The 26,414-nt window shown below is 44.3% G+C and overlaps 1 protein-coding gene across 7 annotated transcripts in view; it reads left to right on the forward strand.

Annotated features, from left to right (window-relative positions):
* Positions 1–26,414, forward strand: part of RFX4 (regulatory factor X4) — a 155,460-nt gene that overhangs the window by 11,489 nt on the left and 117,557 nt on the right. For 5 of the 7 annotated variants that reach the window (XM_032416389.1, XM_032416385.1, XM_032416386.1 and 2 more), the window contains exon 2: positions 15,381–15,467. The exons of 1 other annotated variant lie outside the window; for it this stretch is intronic. In XM_032416389.1, the coding sequence (XP_032272280.1) occupies positions 15,381–15,467 (87 nt within the window). Of the gene's footprint in view, positions 1–8,110; positions 8,282–15,380; positions 15,468–26,414 lie in introns of those variants that run through there. One more of the 7 variants, XM_032416392.1, reaches the window with a different exon arrangement.

Raw genomic sequence — 26,414 nt, forward strand, 5'->3', positions numbered from 1 at the left:
ATAAAATGTATCATCTCTTCCATGCTCTGTGTTAACTGCTCATGTATGTTACCTCATTTCATTCTTATACTGAAACTTTGGTATCATGATCCCTGTTTTACAGTGAGGAAACTGAGATTCCAAGAGCCAAGTTAATGTGTCCAGGCCAAACAGGTGGGGTGTCAAACCAGGTTTTGAACACAGATTTTTCTGATTTTTGGGAGCCAGGCTGCCTCCTTGCCTCCCCAAACCTAGAGTTAGAAGGAAAACCCGAGAGATGTCCATGCTACCCCACCTCCTCTACTACCTAAAGAAGTTCAGGAGGCCAAGTCATCCCTGATCCCTGATGGTGGGGGGAGACAGCAGTCCACACTGCGGTTCTTGGGAGCTCACTGTCAAGGGTGGCAGTGGGTGTCTGGCTGCCATGGGACCTCAATGTCACTTTGGCAACAGGCTGCTGACTGAGGACGCCCACGGGCGCTCCTTCCTTCAGGGGTGCCTCGGTGCACTGTGTACCTTTCGTCTCAAATCATTTCCCGAGCTTCTAAACTCAACCTGGCACCACCACTGGGGAGGTACCCCCGCCTGCCAGTTACTTTGGCAAATCTGACATCTTACACACATGATCAGGGCTTCGTATCTATTTACTTACAGGCATGATTTTCCTTATAATAGGTTCAGCACAAAAAGCTTGGTGTTAAAATAAAACAGCACCTTCCATCTGCATAGCGTGTTACAGTTTGCAGTCACAGATACAATCATTAACGGGGGGAGTTTGCAATCATCGACCCAATCATTAACAGCTCTGGCTCTGGAATCCCAAAGGCTTGGTGAGAACTGGCTTGGCTGTAAGCTAGATGTATGAACTCAGCAAGTGAGGTAAGCTCTCTGAGCCTCAGTTTGCTTGCCAGTAAAGTAGGGCCATGCATAGTACCCACCTCACTGGGTATTGTGAGGATTAAATGAAGTAAAGTGTTGAAAAGGGTCAGCACAGGGCCTTGGCATGTCATAAAAGCTCAGTAAACAAAAGGTGCTTTGAGCTCCATGTTCTTCTCCTTGTGTTCCCTTAGTAGCTTCCAAGACTTGTCTTCTCTCCTCCCCCACCCTATAAGGATCCCATAGGAGAAGAAAGCAAACTTTTATACAACACTTCCGCTGTGTTCAGTCTTTTCAATACATGACCTCATGAACCTGCGAGCTAGGCAGGTCTTTCCCAGTTTGTTCTTTTGTTTTTAATTTAAGATTTTATTTGTTTATTTGAGAGAGAGCGCGCGCGCGTGAGCACAAGCAGGGGGCGGAGCAGAGGCAGAGGGAGAAGCAGACTCCCCGCTGAGCAGGGAGCCCAATCCCAGGACCCCAAGATCATGACCTGAGCTAAAGGCAGACGCTTAACCAACTGAGCCACCCATGTGCTCCTTTCCCAGTTTATTCTTAGTGAAACTGCCACTCAGTGGCTTCAGTCACACACATTGGCTCATATAGCAAGAGGTATCCACCCTGAGGTCAGTTAGGGCACCAAAGCTGATCATGCTTTCTTTAAACCAGGCCATCTCTACACAGGGTCATAAGGAAGGGGGATGGTGGTTTCCCTCCCACATAGAGCTGACTGTCGTAACTGTGCCTCATGGTGGACTTACCCACGTACACTAAAGTGCACACATATTTCCATCCTCATTTTACATGTTTACTTGACGCTTCCTCCTTTGTTTCTCAAGATTTCCCCGTGTCATCACTATCTGGGCTTAGCCCAGGGCAAAGCATTTACTAGGGTGTCTTGCACAAGTCAGTGCTCAATAAATATTTACTTAAGATGTGAGTCAATCTGGGGCACCTGGGTGGCTCAGTTGGTTAAGCGTCTGCCTTTGGCTCAGGTCATGATCTTGGGGTGCTGGGATCAAGCCCTCTGTCAGGCTCCCTGCTCAGTTGGGAGTCTGCTTCTCCCTCTCCCTCTGAAGCTTTCAGTTTTCTTCGTTGTGAAAGCATCTACGCTGTACTTTCCAGGGTTAAGAGAATATAATGAGATCATGCACGTTAAGCAGCCCCCCCCCCCCGTGCTCTCTCTCGCTCTCTCTCTCAAATAAATAAAATCTTTTTTAAAAAAGGATATGTCAATCCATCCTTCATATTATGAAGAACGCTGCATCTCTTTGCTTACTTTCTAGGAAATGTGGCTCACGGCTCCATGCAGGTAAGTACTTGATTAACTATGGCTGAGCTGGCCCTCTTCGGAGCCACTTCTAGGTGCCATGCATGGTTGCTGGTGCTATTCATTCCTTTTCCTCCACCCTCTCCTCATTGATCTGCAATTCTATGCCAAGCTCCATCCTTAGGGAACTAAAATTATGCGGGTGGGGTGAATAAGGTACAGTCAGCCCTTAAGGAGCTTATATTCTTTGTCCTAATCCTCTTGGTAACTTCATGGGGTAGCTTTTTGTTTATATATAGGAAGGAAATTGAGGCTCATGAGGTTAACTAATTTGCCTAGGGTTGCAGAGCTTAGTCCCTTGTAAGGGGAGCAGTAGAATTAGTGTCCTCCTGGCTTCCAAGGTTCTTTGCTGCACCAAAAGATCTAAGAATCAAACCAAAAGAATGCTAACAGAAGGGACTAGTACAGCATGCCTTGGGGGTGGGCAAGGTGTGAAAATTATAATAGCTAAGACTTTCACAGTGCTTATCATGTGAACACTCTATGCGTTGTTCACCTGAATCTCATAGAAATTCCATGAGGTGCTGTTATGACCACCCCCCTTTTGCAGATTTAAAAACAAAAAACTGAGGCTCGAGGAGGTTGAGTCCCTCACCCCAGGTCACACAGCAAGGAAATCAGACTTCAACCTGGCAGTTGAGCTCCACGGGCTGTGTGCTTAACACCTACAGCGTCGTTAAAACACACAAAGTGCCTCTGACATAGACAGGTCCTTGGGAATCATAGTGGTTCCGTGGTTCTAGAACAGGCGCTATGCTAAGAGCTTTCCACATCTCATACCATTAAGATGAGGTGGGCAGATTATCATGCTCCACATTTTACACAAGGGGACACTGAGGTTTGGAGACTTTGCCTAAAGTTCAAAGGCCGGAATTCAGGGCACTCATTTCTGGCTAGTTCCTAAGCCCATGTGCTTGCTTTTCCTCCTCCTAGGTGACTCTCAGGAAATAATTCTAAAGAGAGAAAAAATATGCACCAACTTGTTCATGAAGACATTATAAAAATAGGTATATTAGCTCAAGGGAACACTGGGCATCTTTGAATGATAACTACGAGGGCTAGCAAAACAGGAAAAAATCTGCACAATGGAATGTTAAGGGGAAAATGAGTAGAAACTGTATGTTCGTCCGCTGGGGATATAGTTCATATATGTGCACATGTGGACATTAGACGGGAAGCACCGAGAAAAAGGACAAGTATTCATATGTGAAAGGGGTGGGATTGTGGATGAATAGGTTTCTCCTTTCAACATTTTAAAATATAGTTGTTTTTTTTTTTAAAGATTTTTGAGGATCAATTAACACAGGAAAGAAAAAAGCATTTTGCTGAAGAGAAGGATGTCTTGGGGATTTATCTCCAAAGTTCAGACTAGTTTGAAGTCCGTTTGGGTCCTGCCGTCGGGAGTGGCTGGCTCCCGAGGTTCCGGGGGGAGGCCCCATCCCCCCATAGAGGGAGTGAGAAGAAATGCGGAGGCGGCAAAGCAAACACACAGACTAGAAAAGGCAGTGATGTCTAGAAGCAAATAACGTCAGATGCTGTGCACAGCGAGGAGCCTTGGCCCCAGTAAAATTTTTTCAGATTTTTATATGTTTTAATAATGTTGTAATCATAGAAATAGAAACGAAGGAAACGTCTGCCAGCATTAGGTAGTGGTAGGTGTGCTCCCCCGCAAAGGTCGAGGGAAAGTGAAGTTTTTACAGCCTGTTTATGCAGGTGGGCATGTTAACTCCGGTGTTGCCAGGGACATTTTCAGAGCAGAGATCTGCTTTTACGTGGAATGTATCTTCAACAGGAGATGGCACCGAACACCTTAGCTTTAATTTCTTCTAGTCTCCGGGGACTGTTGGTGAGTCTGTGATCTCTGAGCTGACGCCACTGGGGCACCTCCGGGGTTTCCTCGTTAATTCTTGTCTGTTGCCAGTAATGACGCCTTCATTCATCTCGGTGACCGCTTTAGAGTTTTCTATGCTGAGTTTTCCTGAAGTGAGAAGGGGCAGTAACATTACTGAGCACCTGTTGTGTGCTTGGTATTATGTTAGACGCAGCTCAGTACTCGCAATGAGACCTGAAGGCCTATGTAACTTCGGGTATTCTAGTGTAAGGTAACGGTTAGGTGTAACTGCTGACTTGTTTTGAGTCGAATTGTCATTCTTTAAAGATATTCTTTCACCTGTGGATTCTTTTAAGTTCTATTTTTGTTGCTTGCTTGTGAACAGTGACTTTGTGTATTTTGTTTACTGTTGTATCTTCAGAGCCCAGAATAGTGTCTGGTAGTAGTTGCCCAATAAGTAATATTTGAATGAAAAATTGAAGAAAAAAATAAGTTAATAGGTTAGATTCAGGGTCAAATCCGGGCCCCGCTGCTTACCAGCTGTGTGATTTGGGGCAAATCATCCTGAAGATGACGCTGCTGGCATTGGGAGGCCACGTTCCAGGAGATGACATTAGTGTCACCTTGGACTCACCTGCATTCTGCCGTGATTGAGACCCCGGCTGGTGAGGAAGACACACAAGGCCATTGGCCACATGGACCGGCTAAGGGAGTGAGTACCGTTAGCCAAAAAGAAGGCAGAGTTCTTAGCTTTTTTCATCCAGGTCTTTCTCTCTGGCCCTGCTTCCCCCATCCATAAAAGGAGATGATAATTCCTATGTATGAAGTAATTACAAGAAGAGGATGTGAGCAGTTCAGCAGAGTGGTTCAAAATGGAGGCTCACACAGTGGTAGTTATTGTAACTACAACAGACAGAGAAACTGAGGCTCAGAAAGGTAGTATGTGGTCCAGTTCACAAACCAGTGAGACAGCGAGACTCAGCAGTCAGGCCTTCTCGTCCTTGTCTCTGTATTGGATCCCCCAGCCGACAGGTGGGGCTTCCTCACTGCGGTCAAGAGTTGGGGGGCTTGGCCCCGACACTTGCTAGTTTCCAGGTCTGCAGGAGAGGCTCCCCAGGGTCCAAATGGGGAGCCAGCATGGCCAGCAGGTGAACTTGGGGAGTCCGGAGAGGCCCCTAGAAACAAAGAGTGAGTAGTTTGGGCGGATGGGAGAGCACCAAGGCTGAGGAGGGTTAGGAAGAGTGGTGCTGCCTGGTGGCAGAAGCAAGACGGCCTTGTGTTTGGTCAGCACGTCAGTCTCCTCAGAGACTCTCGTCCATCATCGGCCTTAGAGGAGTCTCACCGTGGCCTTCCGAAGCAGGAATTCTTATTTAATTGAAGTGGAAACTGAGGCACACCTACAGTGGGATTTTGGGGGAGGGTTATTTTTTAAAGGAATATATTAGAATTGGGGAAGACATGAAAACACAGCTCAGTTTTTAAAAAATATTTCATTTATTGATTGATTGATTGATTGATTGATTGACAGAGAGAGCATGAGCAGAGGGAGGGGGAAAGAATCCCAAGCAGACTCTGCATGAGCGCAGAGCCCGAAGCGGATCTCGATCTCAGGACCCCAAGATTGTGACCTGAGCCGAAACCAAGAGTTGGACACTCAATCGAGACACCCAGGCGCCCCCATGGCTCAGATTTTTAAGGAAAAGAAAAGTGAAAAGGTGAACTGGCGAGGGTGTTTTTTAGCAAGCACTGCAAGGAGAGTGAGTGGGGTTATTGATTGGGAGTCTCATCACCATAAAGGGTTAAATTGAAGGAGGAAGCAAGTCCTGTCTCCATCTTTGCAGGGAGATAGGCCCAGGCCATAGGGTGTTGAGCAGATAGTCAGTGGGCTGAGGTTTCAGTGCACGTGGCATCTGAGCACCCTGGCCCCTGTGCGCAATGAGCACCCATCAGCTACAGGGACAAAGACGACCCAGTGGGCACATCCTGAGGCCAGGGGTGTGGGGATAACTGTGCACCAAGCCATTCACACTCCTCGTTGTCCTGGCCACACATCTGTGTAGTGCGTACCTTCCCCATCTGCACTGCTGTGACTGAACGACATAACCCCCGTAAATGACCAGGAGCCCAGCACTGATGCTCTGAGAGGGAGCTACGGTGCTGATGTTGGTGAAGATGTGGGAGGCCACATTCTAGGACATGTCATTACTGTCACCTCAGACCCACGTCCTCACTCTGTGATTGAGATCCCAGCAGGTGAGGAAGAGATATAGGGACATGGGGACCCCGGTGTCCTGGACCAGCTAGAGTAGTGAAACGGCTGGGTGGAAAGAGGGCAGAGTTCTTATCTTTTCTCATCTCGCTGCCTCTGTTCTCAGCCACTTAGACTTCATTAGACTCTTTCAGTGGCCTCCTACCCAGGGGGACTGTTAAGTCCCGGTTTGCCTGGGACAGTCCTGGCTTACACATGTGGTCCTGGCAAAATTATTAATAATGTGGCTTTTCAGTCTCCAAAGTTTGTGATAATCCTGTGGTCTCCTGCTTCTCTTTCTCTCCCCTCTGAGATTGTGTTGTTTAGCAGCACCAGATGGAGCTGCCCACAGAACAGTTTTTGGTTTTGTTTTTTAAAGATTTATTTGTTTATTTTAAGAGAGAGAGAGTGCGCACACATGTGCAGTGGGGAGGGGCAGAGGGAAAGGGAGAGGATCTCCAGCAGACGCCCTGCTGAGCCGAGCCCAACCCAACTTGGGCCTCGATCTCACAATCTTGAGGTCATGACCTTGAGATCATGATCTGAGTTGAAACCAAGAGTCAGACGCTCAACCAACCGAGCCACCCAGGCGCCCCTAGAATGGTTTTGTTTATGTGGCACTCTACTCAGCAACTTTTAGAGGTTCCCCATCACCTGTTGAACAAAATCCAGGCTCTTTAACTTGGTCCTAAGTACAGAGGCAGGGTTTTTATGTGTACATGCGCCATAGCATCTTACAGAGTGCTGGTCAAACAGAACGGCCTCAACAGACACAGGCTGAATTAGTCCCCGAATGCATGTGGGCCTTTGCACTCAGGCTGCTCGTCAGTGTCTTGAATGCATCATTCTTCGGCCAGCTTCAGGGCCTTTGCACATGATGTTCCTTCCGCCAGGAACACTCCTCCCACCTGTTTACCTGGGGTGGCAACATAATGCCTTCAGAGTCTTCAGCTGTCAGGTTAATGCCGCCTCCTCCGAGAAGCTTCCCTGACTCACACATTAGATCAGACTCCATTTTATTCTCTTCTGCGGCTCTCTCGGGAATCCCATCTCAATTAACAGCTGACTCTCGCACTAAACTCTAACCTTCCTTGAGGACAGAAACGTTGGTTTGCTGCTGTGCCCCTACCGTGCAGAGCAGAGCCTGGCCCATGGTACCCCACAGGTACCTCACCAGCCGACAGTGGGGTGAATGAACGTACGGCCCCTAGTAGGCTCCGCTTTCTGAGCCACTGCAGTTCATGTCACCTGCTTCAGGCCCTTCAGCAGCTTCTTAGCACATTTGGGATAAGTGTGGGGTTCTTACTAGGGCCAGCAAGTGCCTACATGCGTTCGGCCCTTCCTACCTCTGACTTTGTTTCCTGTTGCTCTCATCCGTCCTCCCTCTCCCCGCCACACTGGTTTTTAAACCCACTCCCTCCTCAGGTCTGTGCCCTTGCTCCAACATCCCCTCTTCCAACAGGCCCTCAATGTCCCGCTACCTCAAACAACACCCCCGTCTGTCTTTATCCCATTCCATGGCCTCATTTTCTTCCTAACACTCCTTACACTCTCAAGTCATCTTGCATATTTGTTCCTGTCCATCTCCACCACAGATTACACGCTCCCTGAGGGCAGGGACTTTGTCTGCAGTGTCCATCACGAGAACCTCAGGGCCTGGCAAACAGTTGGCGCTAAAGCAATGTTTGGTGAGCGAGGGACAGAATACAAGCCGGGGCAGGGTGGGGTGGCCCCCTGGAGGCAACGTGAGGACCCCTTCCTGGAACCCAGCGGCCCCTGGGGCAGGGCCTGTGGTGTTGCCATGGCAACCCACTGACCTATTGCCCCCCCCACCCCCCCGCCAGAGGCCACAGCTGCCCGCTTCCTGGGCCCAGACTTTCCATGTGTTCCCGAGTGTCACCACGGTGGGGAGCCCAGGGCAGAGGGAAACTGGGGCCGAGAGAGAGAATGATGAAGAGGAGATCACGCCCTGGGGCTGGGGGAGACAGGAGCAGGCCTTGTTGGCATGGTTCCACTGGTAATGGCCGCGCCTGGGGGAGGGGAGACGGGGGCGGGGGGCACCGTGGCACCTCCAGGACTGGGGGTCTGGTCCTCCCTTGGTAGCTGGGAGTGTGACGTGTCAACTTTTTGATGTAGCATTTCTAAAGCTGTGAGTTCCTAAAATAGGCCCCAGCACAGGGCCCTGAAAGACTGTTGATACAAAGAGTATGAATAACGCCTTCTCTTAAAACCCGGTGGCACTTCGTAAGTCAGGCAGCATTTTCTTGAGGTGTTGCATAAGTCAGGAACTCCCTGTTCTCATCCAGTTCCTCAGAAACAAAGCTCGTCGTATCACTCCCCCACTGCTTAAAAATGACGGCTGGCTCCCAGCAGCCTGTAGGCTTCTCGGCCTGGTGGGTGAGGCCTTGGCAATCCGCTCCTCCCAGACTCTCCCACCTGTCCCCCGCCACTCCTCCGGTCCCCGGTCAGCGGGCTCGTCCCCTTTCCCGGAACCCACTTTGTGCTTTTGTCCGTGACCTGGCCCTCCTGCCCTCTTCCGTCTGGCAGGTGCCGAATCCTTTAAGGACCGGGTGAAATGCCCGCTCCTACGTGAAGGCCGACATGGAAGCTCCCTCCTCTGTGCTTCCGCGGCTCGCTGTTAGAGTAACAGACCAGTCCGGGTTCCCTGCCGGCTTCTTGAGGCTGTGTGCCCCAGTGAGAGCACACCAGCCTTAGAGGCAGCCAGACCTGACCCGGCTCGGCCACCAGCCAGAGGGCTGCCTTTACCCAGCGTCTCTGAGGCTCCAGGGCCTCCTCCCGAACCAGAATCATTCAAGTCTCTGTTTCAGAGTTGCTGTGAGGAGTGGAGGGGAGGCATGTGGAGCAGGGTGACTGGCGTGGGGGGAGAAAGCTCAGTAAATGCTGGACATGGCCTTTACTGTCTGTCCTCACCACTCGGCTGTGAGCTCCTACTGGACAGAGACCATGCTTTCCTCATCGTTCCACGGCCCACAAAGCCAAGCCTGCTAAGTGCTTCACCTGCATTATTTCAGTTAATCTTTGGAGAACCTGGAAGGTAGGGCTTTTGGAAGGTTCAGGAATCATCCCAACATTACATATCTATTAAGTGGCAGGGCTGGGATTTGAAATCCAGGTGTTCTAACTCTGAACCCCACATTCTTCCTGGCCTGCCTCTGTCTTCTCTTTCATCTTGTACTATCTCCCCCTTGGTCACTCCATCAGCCACAGGACCTTCTTGCCATCCCTTCACCCATGATCACCAGCCACCCATGATCCCACCTCAGGGCCTTCGCCTCTGCGGTCCCCTCTCTGTGGACCTTTGCAAGCCTTACGCCCTCACTGCACTCAGTGTCTGCTCAGATGCTGCTACTTCTCAGAGGCCTTCCTGGGGGAGGCTCCCTCATCCCTCATCCTGTTCTCTCACCCTACTTTACTTCCTCACAACCCACCCCCAGCAGCCAGGAGCCTGACACTGAGCCAGGTGCCTGGGGACGAAGCATGGCAAAGGTGGACAAGGTTATTAGAACTTAACATTTTTAAGGTGGGAGAAATAAATAATAAAACAGGAATAAATAAACAAGATATTTTCAGGTCCTGAGACCCTGGTCCACCAGAGAGATCTTGCTGTAATATATTGGCCCCCTGTTAAATTGTATGCATCGTCTCTTCTGTTGCAACTTTACACGGAAGGCACTTGATAACGATGTGCAAAATGAATGAATGGATGGGTGGCTAGCCTAAGATAGAATCACTGGTCTGTGCCCAGTATGATGTGGTAAGCAGAATAAGCATAGGCTTTGGAGATGGAAGGTCTGGGTTTGAATTCTGGCTTTAATCCCTCTGACTGTGTGACCTTGGCTCAGCCACTGCCACGGTCTAGACCCCAGTTTCCTTATGTTTAAAGTGGGATGAATTTCAATCTCATGAGGTGCACTGGGAACCTCAGATCAGGTTCTTGTGTCAGTGTGCCCCGTGAGCTTTGAAGACTTTCTGGCTTTGGACTGCCATCTTGGTCGGGTCCTCCCGCCAGACAGATACACGTTCCTGAAGCTGCTCTGAGCCGTGGACGTGCCATGTCCCTGATGCAGTTACTTCCTGGTTGTTCTTTGCTGCAGCAAAGGGAAAAACCAGGCCTTCTAGAAATCCCAATCTAAAGTGGGGAGGCATGAAGATCTTCCTCTGAGGAATGCAGGTTAAACTCCTTGGAAAGTGAAAATCCACAAGGCAGGATTGGTGTCCTCCTTCCTGCTCGTGATCCCAGATGAGTCAGGGGAAGTGATGCTTTGCAGCCCAGAAGCAGAACTCACACCTGTTGGGCACTTAGAGCAAGCGGGGTCCTTACTAAAAGATCAGATGATTTATTTTTACAGAGCAAGAATGAGGCAGTGGGGAGCAGGGAGGCAGCCAAGCGTGAGTTGAGCTCTCCTCCTCCCATGTCCCAGGCCAGGGTGTGGATACAGCAGCACTGGCCACAGCCTGCCTTGTGTTAGAACTTTTGCTGCAAGCCTCGGTTTTCATGTCTATTAGTAGAGATATTAAAACGTACCCCATACTATTATTCTGAAATCTCTGTAATGTAAGCCTCATTTGTGAAAATATCTTGTGTAGTACCTGGGACACAGTAGGAACTTAATGTTTTTCAAAAAAAGTAGTGCGTTCAACAACACATATTTATTGTGCCACATATACGGGGACAAGCACAGTGCCAGCTACTGGGTACAAGGTGGACAGAAAGGACAGGCTTCCTGCACTCATGAGTATGGGGAGTAGCATCTGCCTGGCTTTCTAGATGACAACTGCAGGGCAAAAGCCAGTCTTCTTTGTGTCTACATCACTCACAGCTTTTATTATAGCTTCTTCAATCCAGAAGTTACAACAGAGACCCTGGCTGAATTTTGCTTTCTTTATCTAGAAAATCAACTTTGATGTGTTGTACGATTTCATGCCTTGTGTGGTAAAAAAGAAAAGATCAGGAAATTCTGTAGACATGCGGATCTACTTCTATGTTGTGCATTCTTTGATGTCATGTGTGTCAATAATGTAACATTTCTTGGGACCTTACTATAGGAACAGCTTCATACCAGGTGCTAGTGAGAATCAAAAGAAATAGAATAACACGGGCGTGACTGGGTGGCTCAGTCGTTAAGCGTCTGCCTTCGGCTCAGGTCATGATCCCAGGGTCCTGGGATCGAGCCCCGCATCGGGCTCCCTGCTCAGCGGGAAGCCTGCTTCTCCCTCCCCCACTCCCCCTGCTTGTGTTCCCTCTCTCGCTGTGTCTCTCTGTGTCAAATAAATAAATAAAATCTAAAAAAAAAAAAAATAGAGAGATAGAGGACTTCATTCTTAAGATATTTAGGATCTAAACAGAAGGGCCTTCTATGTATAACAAAGCCTGGCAAATAAATATGTGAATGAATTTAGCAAAAATTGTAATATGTACGTAGAGTTTCAGCAGCAGTTTGAACGCCAGGCAGACTGATCAGCGTTGCCGTGTTGGCACCGTGTGCTGGAGAGCGTATGGGACACAGGAGGAGGAGAGCTCAGCCCACCTTGGAGAGAGCATTTTGGTTATGATCTAAGTCTGAATGGCAGTCCTGCCTCTTACTAGCTGGGTGACTTTGGACAAGTCACCTCATCTTACTGAGCCTTAATTTTCTTGATAGCACCGTCCTCAAGCTTGTTATGAGGATTAAGTATGCTGGTGTATGTAATGTATTTGCGTAATGCTTGGCCCATAAAGACCCAATGGACGGCGACCTTTGTTATTATTATTAAATCACATAATCTACAAGTAAGTAAGTTAGATGAACACAGCGCTTTATCAAAAGTTCAGTATACCTGTCATTCTGGTTGAGTAATTCTTGATCTTTGCAAGACCAAAATTCATTGTTAATAGTTTTCAAGTATATAAATTTTCCTGCAGGTGACCTAAATAGAGGCCTTGCAATCATATGGAGCAACCTGACTTAGGGGGCATGAGTTGCAGATGCTGCTGTTGAGATCTCCACTGGGGAAGAGGACGAAGGTCAAAGAGTACCTGTGGATCCAAGGCCCATGGCCTGTTTAGATGTCTCAGTGACATCTATGCAGTCTGGAATGTGAGAACTTTGAATGCTCTAAGAACTCCAAATGTCCAGAACAGCAGATGGTTCTGCCATGTTTGGCACAGCTCAGACCATGGTCTGGACCCTGTGGGGTGCATCCTGGGTGCCACAGGTGCAAGTGGATATTGGTGAACTGGAAGACAGTCCGATGCAGGTGAACTGGATGGCAAAGAAGTGGGAACAACTCCCTCCAAGCAAGAGCTGAAATAATTGGGGGTACTTTAACCAGAAAAATGGCGCCACGCTGGCTGTCTTCTGATCTCTGCCATGCGCATGAGAGAGCACCCTGACTCTGTGTTGCCCCGGGGAGAAGAATAGCCGAGTGGATACAGGCATAGCTATGGGGTCAGAGACCCGAGTGGGTGCTGTGGGTAGAGGGAAGTGTTCCTTGGTGAGATTCCTTCTTTCTTTCCTGGCACTTCCATTCCCCTCTCTCTTCTCATCATCCCGCACTCATCTCTCTCCAGTGTTGGGCAACTTGGGGTGAGAGGCACAGCCATCTAGAAAGTTCTTCCTTGGCTTGAGCTCTTGTGGGCTGGTGGTGCACTCTCTCGGCCTTGGGTGTTCAGAGCCATCTCCCCTCCGGAATGTTAGCACGAGTTCTTCAGAGGGCCCCACCAATCCCTGGGGAGTCTCACCTGCAGGAACTGGCCCTTTTGAGGACTCCAGTGTTAACAGACCTGATCTTGGCGCAGGCGAATGGGTGAGGGGGAGACTGTTTCTCTTAGTTCCCTGTGTCTGCTGAAAAGGGTGTGTGTGTGTGTGTGTGTGTGTGTGCACGTGCATGTGCATGTCCACACGCATGTGAGAGTAGCTAGATGTGCATAGCTAACTAGGAAGACCAGGGCTGGCCCAGAACAATAGCAGGTGCTCTCGCTGGTGTGCTCTGGTGGAGGAAGAGGCTGCAGATTTCAGGAGCTGCTGTCCAAGACCAGCCACGCCTGTTGCTGAGAAAAATGGGCCAGAACTCGAGGGGATTAGAAGATCCGAGTGGAGATATTCTGGAGAGTCCTGAGAAGAATTCTGGAGATTTGTACCCCGATGCATCTTTAGAAGCGATGTGATGACAGGCACCCACCTTGTGCCATCACCCCTTTGACAACCTCGCAAGCCCTTTGTTTCTACATTGTGCACTTGGTGTCTTTGGAAAGGGGTAGCATTTTAATGTTTTGAATTTCTCTGCCGCTCAGTGTTTCCTCAGAAATACCAGCTTTCCATTTCCTCTTAACAAGCTGTCTCCAGCTCCTCCACTTGGATATTCCCCCCCTACTTATTTACAATTTAGGGAGCAGCTTTTAAAAGAGCAGTTTGTTGGGACATAAAATATAAAACAAAAACCCAACATTTCTCCCTGCTGTTCGCGTTGGCTTCTTCCCGGTCCCCCTGCTCCCCACCCCCACCCCACCCCACCCCACGGCTCACTTGCCAGTGTGCCTCCTTTCTAGACTATGTCACCTAAGGTGTTAACTAATGATCTTGTCTCTTTGAATTATGAGGAGTCACATGACTTAATCTCAGTTTCAGTTGCTTTCTAGGAAGAAAAATGGAGATTGAAACCTTTCCTTCTGGGAGTTGTCAGGATTCAGTGAGATAACATATGCAAAGGGCCTGGCAGATTAGAATAGGGGCTCAGTTAATGCCAGCTCCTATATTATAAAGACCACAACGGGGGACAGCGCCGTGCGGAAGCACAAAGCCATAGCTCTGCTCTAACACCACGTAGGCATCCTAAAAATCACTACATTCTGCAAAACAGCACGTTAAAAACCAGTTTGCTAGAAAAATAAATGACGGGCATAACACTCAAAAGCTCTTTCAGGGACACATTAAAAAAAAACAGGAATCTAAGAAAAATGATAGCACGGTTTTGCACATGTTAATTCAATGTTTAAGAGGTGCAGAAAGACAATTAAGTCTGGCACTTCACCTTGGAAAAGACCTGAAGTTTGCTTTTGGAAGCAGATGTCAGAAAGGCTGCCACTTGTGAGTTATGGTGGGTGGTAGAACGGGCGCTAGCCGGGCACGTGTGGCTCATAACGCGCGTGGTGAACCCAAGTAGCTGATACATGCCTGGGGTGTGAGCATGTGTGAATTTTGCATGGGGTTTGGTTCGGCTACACGTGGTTTTCTGCATTCGCCTGATGTTTCTTAGGGAAGAAATTGAGTGTAAGCAAACACAAAGTTTGCTCTCTGCTCAGATCATTCCCTAATGTATTACTTGCATGGGAATACATGCTGATTTTCAAAACAAGCATTATAGGAGGGCTGACTGTAGTTAGTGGATGTTGTTGAATGAATGAAGGAAGGAATGGTAGCTGTTCTACCCAATGGATAATAAACATCATGCTGCACTGTGGAAAGTACTTTTGTAGACTTTGGAACTAGATTAAGAAAACAGTCTTTTGGATTTTAAAAGTACTACATAGCTATTGTATAGCTTTTAAGATCTCCTCCCACAGCGGCTTCGGGCCTGTGCTTGGAAGTGCCCCTTTGGGGGTCACCAGGCAAAGGGAAGGGAGCTACCAAGGTCCCTGCCCTCCTCCTCTAATTCATCCAGAACCTCAGGGTTATATCTGCTTTCCTTTTTGTTTTTGTTTGGATAAAGGGTTCTGCTGCTAATTTACCAATCCATAAACCACCACCAGTGGTTTAGTTGACCAAACTTTGTTTTACAAATGACTTCTCAGGAATGTCTCTTCGATGCAAAGAAAGATAATCCTCAGTTGGTATTATTGGGCTGTGAATACTCCAGAAGTAGTAGAATCTGACCAAGAAATACTTAAGGGGGCTTCAATCACCGTTTTGTCTCCTCAGCAATGGTGCCCATTGGGCTTTGTGGAAAGCCCAGTTCCAGCGGGGCAGGTCTCAGATGAAAACCAATTGGCAGTTGAGTCGAATGTGTTTATGATGCTCATGTCTCTTCACAAACACCAACAGCGATTCTGCAATTCTGTGATTTTCTTTCTTCTTTCTCTCTTTCTTTCTGTTTTGTTTTTTTGTTTTTTTTTTTAGAGAGCTGGATTGAAAGATGTCTCAATGAAAGTGAGAACAAACGTTATTCCAGCCACACATCTCTGGGGAATGTTTCTAATGATGAAAGTAAGTGCTTGAAATTCATTCTTCCACCATGTCCTAGGCACGGCCAGTGTCCTTGTGGGAGGGATGGTGCTTCTCGAATGCTAGGCTGGGGCAAGTCACCTGGAGCAAGAGACTCTGAAGCCATTTATGGAATACGCTAGGCCCTCCCTGGAATATTCTGCAATGGGGAGTGCAGTGCAGTCATGTAAACACGAAAATGGAGCCACCGTAAACACCTGCTGTTTACACGTTCATATTGTCTGAGTCCCCAAAGACCCCATTACAGTGATGCTCCAGTTGGGCAAATGTGGACCCTGAATGTCTGTGAATGGGAAAGGCCATTCTCTGTGTCCCCGTAGATGCGGGATTAAATTAGTGTGTCATGGGATTGTTGTTTAAGAGTGAGGAATGTCCTCGCTCTTTGAAAGTAAAGATTTCTCCCAGATCTTGGACTAGAGAATTGGGAGTTAATGGGAAGATATAAACTGCTGTGTTTACACCTTTCCCTGGGTTATGTCAGTCAGAAGACTGATGGGGACTGTGTTTGTCCCCTAAGCACTGAAAAAGGGGGCAGCTCCTTGTAAATGTAATTTCCAGCAGGGACAGAGTGTCTTTCTCCCTTGGCTGGTAAAGTGCATCTCCTTGGTGCAGTTTTCTCAGAGCATGGCCCAGGGACCACCTGCTCCATAATCCCCCACAGTGTTTGCTGGACATGCCAAACAGCTTTCTTCCAGAGTTCCTTCTGGCATTGTCGTTCTGTCATCACGATTTTGCATCATTTTATAAATTTATAAAATTGAGGTAAATTAAACATAAAGTTCATAAATCTTATGTGAATGGTCTGATGAATACCTTTTGTTCTCTCATTTTGTATCTACATGTGTAACCACCACCCAGAAAAGAGATAGAACATTTCTAGCACCCTGGGAAGTTCCTTCATGTCTCATCCCTGTTAATAACTACTGTCCTGGATTTTATCACTATCGTTTGGTTTTGCCTGTTTCTGAAACATTATATAAATGGACTTATAGAGTCTGTATTCTTTTGTATATAGCTCGTTTCACTCAATGCAATGTCTGTGAGATGCGTCCACGCTGTTGTACGGAGCAGTACTTCTCCATTGCTGTATAGTATTGCGTTTTGGGCACATGCCACTGTTTACACGTCCATTTAAATGTTGATGGTATTTAAATTGTCTCAAGTTTTTAATTATTTCTTAAGTATCCCTGAGCATACTTTGTCTTATTGTGTTAAAATATATATAACAAAAAAGTGACCATTTTAATCATTTTAAGTATACAATTTGGTGGCATTAAGTACATTCACCTTGTTGTACAACAACCATCACCACCCTCCATCTCCAAAACTTTTTTCATTTTCCCAAACTAAAACTCTAACAGTAACTCTCCATTCCCGCCTCCCCCCATCTCCCGGTCCCTGGCAACTACTATTCTACTTTCTGCCTCTATGAATTTGACCATATAAATCACATACTGTTTGTTTTTATGTAACTGGCTTACTTCACTTAGCGTAGTATCTTTAGAGTTCATCCGTGTTGTGGCATGTATCAGGAATTTCCTTCCTTTTAAAGGCTGGATGACATCCCATTTTATGTGTATGCCCCATTTGGTTTATCCGTTCATCCTTTAATAGACGTTTGGGTTGTTTCCACCTTTTGGCTCTTGTGAATAATGCTGCTATGAACATAGGTGTACAAATATCTGTTCCAGGTTCCTGCTTTCAGTTCTTTTGAGTATATACCCAGGAGTGGAGTTGCTGGGACATATGGTAATTCTATTTTTAATATTTCGAGGAATCACCATACCGTTTTCCATAGCAAGCTACACCATTTTACGTTCCGACCAGCAAAGCCCAAGGGTCCCAGCAGCTCCATGTTCTTGCCAATAATTGTTATGTTCTATGTGTTTTTTTAAATAATAACCATCCCAATGCGTGTAAACTGGCACCTCATGGTTTTCATCTGTAATTCCCTAGTGATTGTCGGTGTTGAGCATCTTTTCATGTACTTATCCATCATTCATATATCTTTTTTGTAGAAATGTCTAAGTCTTTTTACCCATTTTTAAATTGAACTGTTTATTTTTTGTTATTGAATATATATTTTGCATATAAACTCCTTATCAGATATATGATTTGCAAATATTTTCTTCCATTCCATGGGTTGCCTTTTACTCTACTGGTTGTATCCATTGATGCACAGAAGTTCTTAATTTTGATGTAGCCCAGTATATGTTTTTCTTTTGTTGCCTGTGCTTTTGGTGTCATATCCAAGAAATCATTGCCAAATCCAACACCAGGAAGCTTTTCCTCTGAGAGTTTTATAGTTTTATCTCCCATGTTTAGGTCTTTGATCTATTTTGAGTTAATTTTTACATACAGCATAAGGTAAGGGTCCAAATTCATTTTTTTGCATGTGGATATCCAGTTTTCCCAGCACCATTTGTTGAAAAGACTGTTCTTTCTTCATCGAATGGTCTCAACACCCTTGTTAAAAATTGTTTAACCATATATGTGAGGCTCTATTCCTGGTCTCTCTATTCTATTCTATTGGTCTGTATATCTGTCCTATGCCAGCACCACACTATTTTGATTACTGTAGTTTTGTATTAAGGTGTGTGTGTGTGTGTGTGCGCGCGCGTGCGTGTGTGATCTTCTTGTCTAACTGCTCTGACTAAGCCTTCCAGGACTATGTTAAATAGAAGTGGCAGAAGTGAGCATCCTTGTCTTGTTCCTGATCTTAGAGGAAAACCTTTCAGTCTTTCACCATTGAGTATGATATTAACTGTGAGTTGTTTGTATGGGCTTTTAGTGTGTTGAGATAGTTTCCTTCTATTTCTATTTTGTTGAGTGTTTTTATCATGAAAGGGTGTTAAATTTTGCCAAATGCTTTTTTAGTACCCATTGAAATGATCATGTGGCTATTCTGTTAGCATAGTGTACTACACTGATTGATTTTCCTATGTTGAACCATCCTTGCATCGGGGAATAAAAAACTGCACCTGGTCATGGTGTACAGTCCTTTAACACACTGTTGAATTCTGTTTGCTAGATTTTGTTGAGGACTTTTGCATTAATATTCATGAGGGCTATTGTTCTGGAGCTTTCTTTTCTTGTAGTGTCTTTGTCTGGACTTGGTATCAGGGTAATGCTGGCTTCATAGAATGAGTTGGGAAGTGTTCCCTCCTCTTCCGGTTTTTGGAAGAGTTTGAGAAAGATTGGTGAACATTCTTGTAGATACCGCTTTTGTGATCTCCCTACTCACATCATTTGCCTGTTGGTTTCTTTTTAAGTTGTGTTGTTTGTCTTTTCATTAATGATTTGTAAGGATTGTTTTTATATTCTCAGGAGGAGGTATTTGTCAGATAAAAGTATTGGAAACATCTCTCAGTTTGTAGTCTGCCTTTCATTGTCTTAGTGGTATTTTTTGGTGAACAGTTCTTAATTCGAATAGCGTCCAGTTTATCAGTGTTTTTCTTTTGTAGTTAGTGCTTTTTGTTTTGTATTAAGAAATCTTTGCCTACCTCTGGGTCATTAAGATATTTTTCATATTATTATCTAAAAGTTTTATTATTTTACCTTTTACTTTTATATCAGAAGTCTATCTGGAATTTTTGTATATGGTGTGAGGGAGGAGTCATAGTTCTTATTTTTACTTTTTGACTGATAGAGCACCTCTTGTTGGAAAGAATCCTTTGCCCACTAGCTGTAAATCAGGAGATCGTATACATGTGGATCTATGTCTTGACCTTTATTCTGAACCATTGGTCTGTTTGTCTGTTTTGGGGTCATAAGATTCTTTAAGGTTGTTTTGGTTAATTTAAATTCTTAACATTTCCATACAGATTTTAGAATCAGCTTGTCAAAGGTCACAAAAAATCCTGCAGGGATTTTGACTGAGATGACACTGATTCTACAATCAGTTTGGGAAGAATTGACATCTTACCAACATCAAATTTCCTGTCTATGTATGTGGCCTCAGACCTCCATGTATTAAATGGCCTTTAATTTCTCTCAGCAGCATTTCATAGATTTTAGTGTAGAGGTTTTGTGCATCCTTCATTAGATTTATTCCTAAGTAATTGATGTTTTTTCGTGCTATTGTAAGTAGTAGTATTTAAAGTATTTTTCTAATTGTTAGTTGCTAGCGTATGAAAATGCAGTTGATTTCTTAGGTAATGACTGTGTCCAGCTGCTTTGCTAAATTTGTTTATTAATCATGAGTTTGCTTTTAAAATTTTTTCTATGGACATAATCATATCACCTGGGAATAATGATAGTTTTCCATCTTCTTTTATAGTCTTTATATTATTATTTTTCTGTGCTTTAGGGACCTTAGTGCAATGTTGAGTTGAAGTGGGGATAGCAGACATGCTGTCCTGTTCCTGACCTAAGGAGGAAAAGCATTTTCTGTTCCACCATTGAATGTCAGGCTTACTGTAGATTTTGTTTGCAGGTATTCCTGATCAAGTCCCTGGTTTGCTGAGAGATTTTTCTTGAACGTGTGTTGACCTTTATTAAATGCTTTTCTGCATCTGTTGAGATGATTGTATGTTTCTCTCCTTTATTCTGTTAATATGGTGAATTACATGTATTAAATTTTGAAAGTGACGTCAGTCTTGCATTCCTGGCATAAATGGCAGTTGGTCAGAAGTATTATCTTTTTTCCTATTTCTGGGTTAGATTACTTGTTTTGTTAAGAATTTTAGTACCTATTATTTATAAGATTTTATTGGCTTCTGATTTGTCTTTCTTACAACGCCCTTCTCAGTTTCGGGTGTCATATAGGCCTCCTAAAAAAAGGTGGGAGTTTCTTCTTTTTTGTTTCTTCTGAAGAGTTTGTGTAAGATTGGGATTACTTATTTCTTAAATGTTAGGTAGAATTCAACACCGAAGTCCTCTGGGTTTGGAGTTTTCTTTGAGGATTATTTTATTTCTTGATGTGTTACTTTTAGCAAATTGTTTTTTGTTTTTTTTTTTTTAAGATTTTATTTATTTGACAGAGACACGGCAAGAGAGGCAACACAAGCAGGGTGTGTGGGAGAGGGAGAAGCAGGCTCCTTGCTGAGCAGAGAGCCCGATGCAGGGCTCGATCCCAGGACCCTGGGATCATGACCTGAGCCAAAGGCGGACGCTTAACGACTGAGCCACCCAGGCACCCCACTTTTAGCAAATTGTTACTTTTAAGGAATTAATTCCATCTAAATTTTCAAATTTCTTTATATGACACTGCTTAAACTTTCCTTTTGTTACTTTTTCTCATGTATTTAGCACCTAGAGCAATGTCTCCCTATCATTTCTGATACTGACAATCTATGTTTTTCTGTTTTCCCCAATCAGTTCTGCCAGTTACCAATTTTATTAGTCTTTTCAAAGATGCAACTTTTAGCCTTATTGTTTTTCTCAACTGACATCTTTTCTCTATTTCATTTATTTCTGCTCCTCTTCTGTATATTGCTTCCTTTCTTCTACTTTGAGTTTAACTTTTTGTCTTTTTCTAGCTTTTGAGACAGACTTTTAGATCATTGAATCTAACCTTTTCCAAGACAGGCATTTAAAGTTACAGATTTTCCTCTAAGTGCTGCCTAAATGTATCCCATAATTTTTCTGATATCATACTTTCACTATCATTCAGTTAAACTCATGTTCCAATTTCTATTGTGATTTCTCCTTTTTCTCCTGGTTTACTTAGAAACCTGTTGCTTCATTTTCCAAATATTTGTTTATTTCCTAGTTATTTTTCTGTTATTGGTTTCTATTATAATTCCACCTTGGTCAGAGAACATATTCTGTATGATTTCAATATTTGAAATTGTCTAGACTTGCTTTTTGTCCTGACAGATGGTCTCTTTTGGCAAATGCCCATGCACACTTGTGAAGACTGTGTATTCAGCAGATATTGGATGAAGTCAATTAGATCAAGTAGTTAATGGTATATTTTTTTCATCTTCCTATTTCTAACCTTTCTGAATTGAATGTTAAGGTTTTTAATACGTGTTTTTAAACCAGTCTGATCATCTGTATCTTAAATTGTAATATTTAGATCCTTTAAATGTAATGCACTTAAATTAAATTACATTGTTGGGCTTAAATCAACCAACTTACTATTTAATTTTGATTTGTCCCATCTGTCTTTATTCCTTTATTACTTCTTTTTTGCTTTTTTGGGAGGGATGATGCAGTTTAAGATTTTTTCTTTGATGTTTTCTTCGGCTGACTTCCCAGACATACTCTTTTCAAGTGGTCCTCTCATGTCCACCTCATGTTACCCCTTCTTTCCTTTCCAGCCCAGTCACGAACGTGCTCACACTTTAACCCCATTTACCTCTGTCCCACCCTTTGTACTATTGCCTTACTGTATTTTACTTCTACATTTTTAAGCCCCATAAGACATTATTATTACTGTTTTAAACAGTCAATATTTCTTTCTGTTTATTCACATATTTACCCTTTCCAGGGCTCTTGATTCATGCCAGCAGGTCTGTGCTTCCACCTGGGATCATTTCTACTTCAAGCCAAATAAACTCCTTTGATAGTTTGGGTAGTGCAGTGTCATGTAGTGTAGAACATGAAAAACATCTTTATTTCACCTGTATTTTTGAAGGACATTTTTGCTGGATATAGAATTCTAGGTTAGAGAGGTTTTTTTCCTCCCTTTCAATACTTTAAAGTTGTCATTTCATTGCCTTCTGGCTTCCAAAAGTTAGTCTTCAGACTTATTTTTACCCCTGTGAATGCAATGTGTCGTTTTGTCTCTGGCTGCCTTAAAGAATCTGTTCTTTGTCTTTAGTTTTCAGCGCTTTGACTATAAGGTACATAGATACGGTTTTCTTATATTTTTTCTTCTTGGGGTTCACTGAACTTCTTGAATCTTTGGGTTGTTGTTCATCAAATTGGTAAAATCCTTGACCATTGGCTCTTCAAACATTTTCTCTGCCCCATCTGTCTTACCTGCTTGGGGCACTCTAGTTATGGGACTGCTAGACCTTTGTACCTCCTATGTTTCTTTTTCTTTTTTTTTTTTTTAAAGATTTTATTTATTCATTTGAGACAGAGAGAGAGAGAGAGAGAGCATGAGCAGGGAGAGAGGCAGAGGGAGAGGGAGAAGCAGGCTCCTGGCCGAGCAGGGAGCCCGATGCGGGGCTTGATCCCAGGACCCCGGGATCATGACCTGAGCTGAAGGCAGACGCTTAACAACTGAGGCACCCAGGCGCCCCATGTACCTCCTATGTTTCTTAAGCTCTGCTCTGATTTGTCCATTTTTCTCTCTTTGTACCTCAGTTTGGTGTTTTCTATTGACTTCCTGAACTTTCAGTTCTCAAATCTCATTTTCTGTTATGTCCAGCCTGGTATTAAGCCTATCCAAATGATCTTAACTTCAGATGCTATATTCTTTCTTCTGTGGTAGATGTCCATTTGATTTTTCTTTTTTTTCCCCAAATCTCAGTTGATATTCCCCTTTTTTCATCTGTTTTGTCCATCATTTCCCCTATTTTGACCATCTTTTCCTCTGTCTCCTTAAGCATATTAACCATAGTTATTTTAAAGTCCCTGTCTGGTAACTGTGATATTTGAGTCATCTCTGGATTAACTTCTATGATCTGGTTTTTTCTTTGGACTTCAGGGTTTTGGTCCTGTTTTTCAGGATGCCTTATAGTTTTGGTTTGATGTGGACATTATGGACACAAAGTTAGAGAGGCTTTGGGTGAATTATGTTAACTTCCTCTAAAGGGTGTTAAATTTTGTTCTAGCAGGTAGATAGAGAACCGGCAGGTCTCCTTGATTCTGTCAAGCCTTGGTTAAGTCTGATCTGTTTTAGTCTTGTCTATGCTACTAGGACGGGGTCTCTACTCCAAGCTCAGAGTTTTTCTGGGTCCACAGCTAAAAGCTCTAGGTGTTTACCAAGTTCCTTCTACCTGATCCAGCTTGAACTCCAGCCTCTGACTTCCCCCACTAATCAGTGATCAGTTGATCAGTTCTTCAGCCACTAAGCTGATGTGTTCTCCTTGGGTTTCGGTTTCTCACTCTCTGCACAAGTGAGTGGGCTAAAGATTCAAGGGGAATTCCAATGCAGGTATGTTCCCCTCTCTGTGGCTCTTCTCTCTGGAACATTGCTCCCTAGAGTTGAGTCACTTTGTCATCCCCAACTCTGACTTCAGCCCAACAGACCACACTCTTTGCTTGGGTTCTGTTTCCTAGTGTGGCAGTTGAGAAGCATCTGCAGGGAAAATCCAGGGTGAATGTGGAGGGCACATCCTGTGCTTCCTTTCTCTCAAGGCCTGTGACTCCTCTAGTCCTGTCTGCATTGATTGCTCTCCAGTGTCTTCAAATAGCTGTTCTAGCTTTTACAGTTGTTTCGGTGAATGAGTTAAGCCAGTGCAAGCAATCTCACTATGGAGAGACTAGGAGTCTGGTTATCATCAATTTTAGACAGGGAAATTTAGACTTGAATTGGTGAAGTGACTTTCTAAGATTGCACAGTGAGTCCGTGCCAGTGCTAGGTGTAGAATGGGGCCACCTGACTCCTGTCTGGATCAAAGAACAAAGAAGTTGCTGTCCACATGTTGTTTTTATTTTCAAAACACAAAGATTACATTAAAAAATATATCCCCTGGCTGTGAATCATGTGTATATATTTTTGGAAAATCTAGGAAAAAATATATGAGGAAGAAAAGTAATTGCCTCTCATTTCACCATCCAGAGGCAGCCACTTCTGATGTCCTTCTAGCCTTTCCTCCTTAGCATATATTGTTAAGCAAACTTTTATATACGTATATGTTTATAGTTACAGGTATATATGGTTGTCGTCTACTGAGGTACAAGTGCTCTAAGTCCATGACCTCATTCAAATCTCAGTGGTCTTAGGAGGTATCTTATAATGAGCTTCATCTTACACATTTGAACACTGAAGCTCAAAGGGGTTAAGTAATTCACCCAACGTTACATAGCTGGTAAGTGGTAGAGCTAGGATTTGAACTTGAGTCTGTCCGTCTGCCTTTGAACATTAGTCATTTTCTCTTTGTACTGTTTGGTCTCTCAGACAGCAATGCTTCACAGACTTGCTGTTGAGGATTTCATAACTTGTTCACAGGAATATGAGACCAGAGCTAAGAGTGCTCATCACCCCTTTTCAGTGGCTGAAGGGTAGACCAACTCTTCTCTGTGTCTTGTCGCATCTTCTATTCAACTGGAAGCTCCACGAGGGCAGGAATGTTGTGGGGTTCACTGTTGGAATCCCAGGGCCTGGTACATAGAAGTTTTAAAAAACAGAAAAAACCCCCTCAGATTTAGTATTTTAAGAATGCTTTGGATTATGAGAAACCTGACAGTGGTTTAAACAATGTAGATATTTAGTATCTTATTTAACTAAAAGATGGGAGGTAGGGGATTCCAGGGTTTATTTATTTAACAGCTCAACATCACCCAGGACCCAGACTCTGTGTGTCTTTCTACTAAGTCCTCCCAGATTGTTGGCTTTTGTCCTCATGTTAGAACCTCATGGTCACAAAATAGCTGTTTTGCAAGTGCCAGTTGGCTTTCCTCTTATGTGTCTTCCTCTTATCAGAAAACAACAAAATCTTTCCCAGGAACCCCCAGTAGATTTTCCTTAACATTGTGTTGAGAATGCTATCATCTGTAGCTGAAAGGGAGGATAGGTGACTGAAAATTTGTCAGAAGAATAGAAAAAAATAGAATTATTCTTAATGGTTGCACCACCCCAGGCCAAATCCAGCCCGCCTCCTGTTTTATACAGCCCAGGGCCTATGATGTTTTCATTTTTGTTTTGTTTTAAATTTTTGAAGAGTAGAGAAAAAAATGAAGAAGAATATGTGACAGACATCATCTATGGCCCCCCAAAACTTAAAACATTTACTATCTGGCTCTTTACAGAAAAAGTTTGCTAACCCCTGTCTTAGACAAATCAGGATTTTCTTCTGGGGTTGTCCCATCACCGCTCCGAATAAACCTAGGGTTTTATTAGCAAGCAGGAAAAAAATGCAAGATTGGCTACTGAGTGGCTCACAAAAGGGTTGGCCACAGTGTTTCTCTCTGAACAAGGCCAGGAAGGTAGAAATGCTTTCCCTGGGTGGTGAGAGAGGTTAACGTTCCACCAGCTGAGAAAGATTTCTTCCACTGGCCTGAGTAATGGCCGGACATTAGCACCGGAAGTCCTGGTGAAAATGAAATGGAGTGGGAGAATAATCCATTTATTAGCCTAGAATCAAAAACCTGAGTCTCCGGGAAGGGAAGTTATTTGCTCAAAATCATACCCTCGGGTAGTGCTAGAGTCAGAACTGCTACCCACGTCTTGATTCCTATGCAGTGCTCTTTCTATTATGCCCTTTTTAGCAGCTCAGAAGACGGGCATTTAATTGATCAACAAGAGCTTCAGTGAGCACGAGGAAATGGGACATGAGACATTTTGATAGAATGCCGTTGGGAAGAAAACCCTGGATCTGCGAGGTCAAGCTAAGGCTTGCCTGATGAGTGAGAGTCTGAACAGGAGTGGATGGATTATTTATCATAATTCAGGGTGTCACAAATGCCCATTTCCAACCCGAACAAATTGCATTTTCTTTCAAGCAGATGTTAGTAGGTTTTTATGTTTCTGATGGCATATTCACCAACAAAGAGGAAGACTTTGAATGTAAAGCATTTTCAGGTCAGGACTGGTTGGAGCATCATGTCCAGTGAGGAGAGCCCAGGAGTGTGAATTGAGCAGAATTGTACAGGTAGAACAGAAGTTCCTGTAGAAGATTCTCTGAGCACTTACTATGTACAGGACTACGTATAAAAACCAAAGTTATACCAGGAAGGAAAAGGCAGAGAGCCGATATTAAAATAGAAAATAAATTAAATATTATTCAGTATTCACTAATATGTTGAGTATTATAATAATATATTTATGCAATACTAAATATATTCAGCATCAGGCAGTATGCTAGGCAT

Source organism: Phoca vitulina, unplaced genomic scaffold, assembly GCF_004348235.1.
Source record: "Phoca vitulina isolate PV1807 unplaced genomic scaffold, GSC_HSeal_1.0 scaffold19, whole genome shotgun sequence".
Taxonomy (NCBI): Eukaryota; Metazoa; Chordata; class Mammalia; order Carnivora; family Phocidae; genus Phoca; species Phoca vitulina.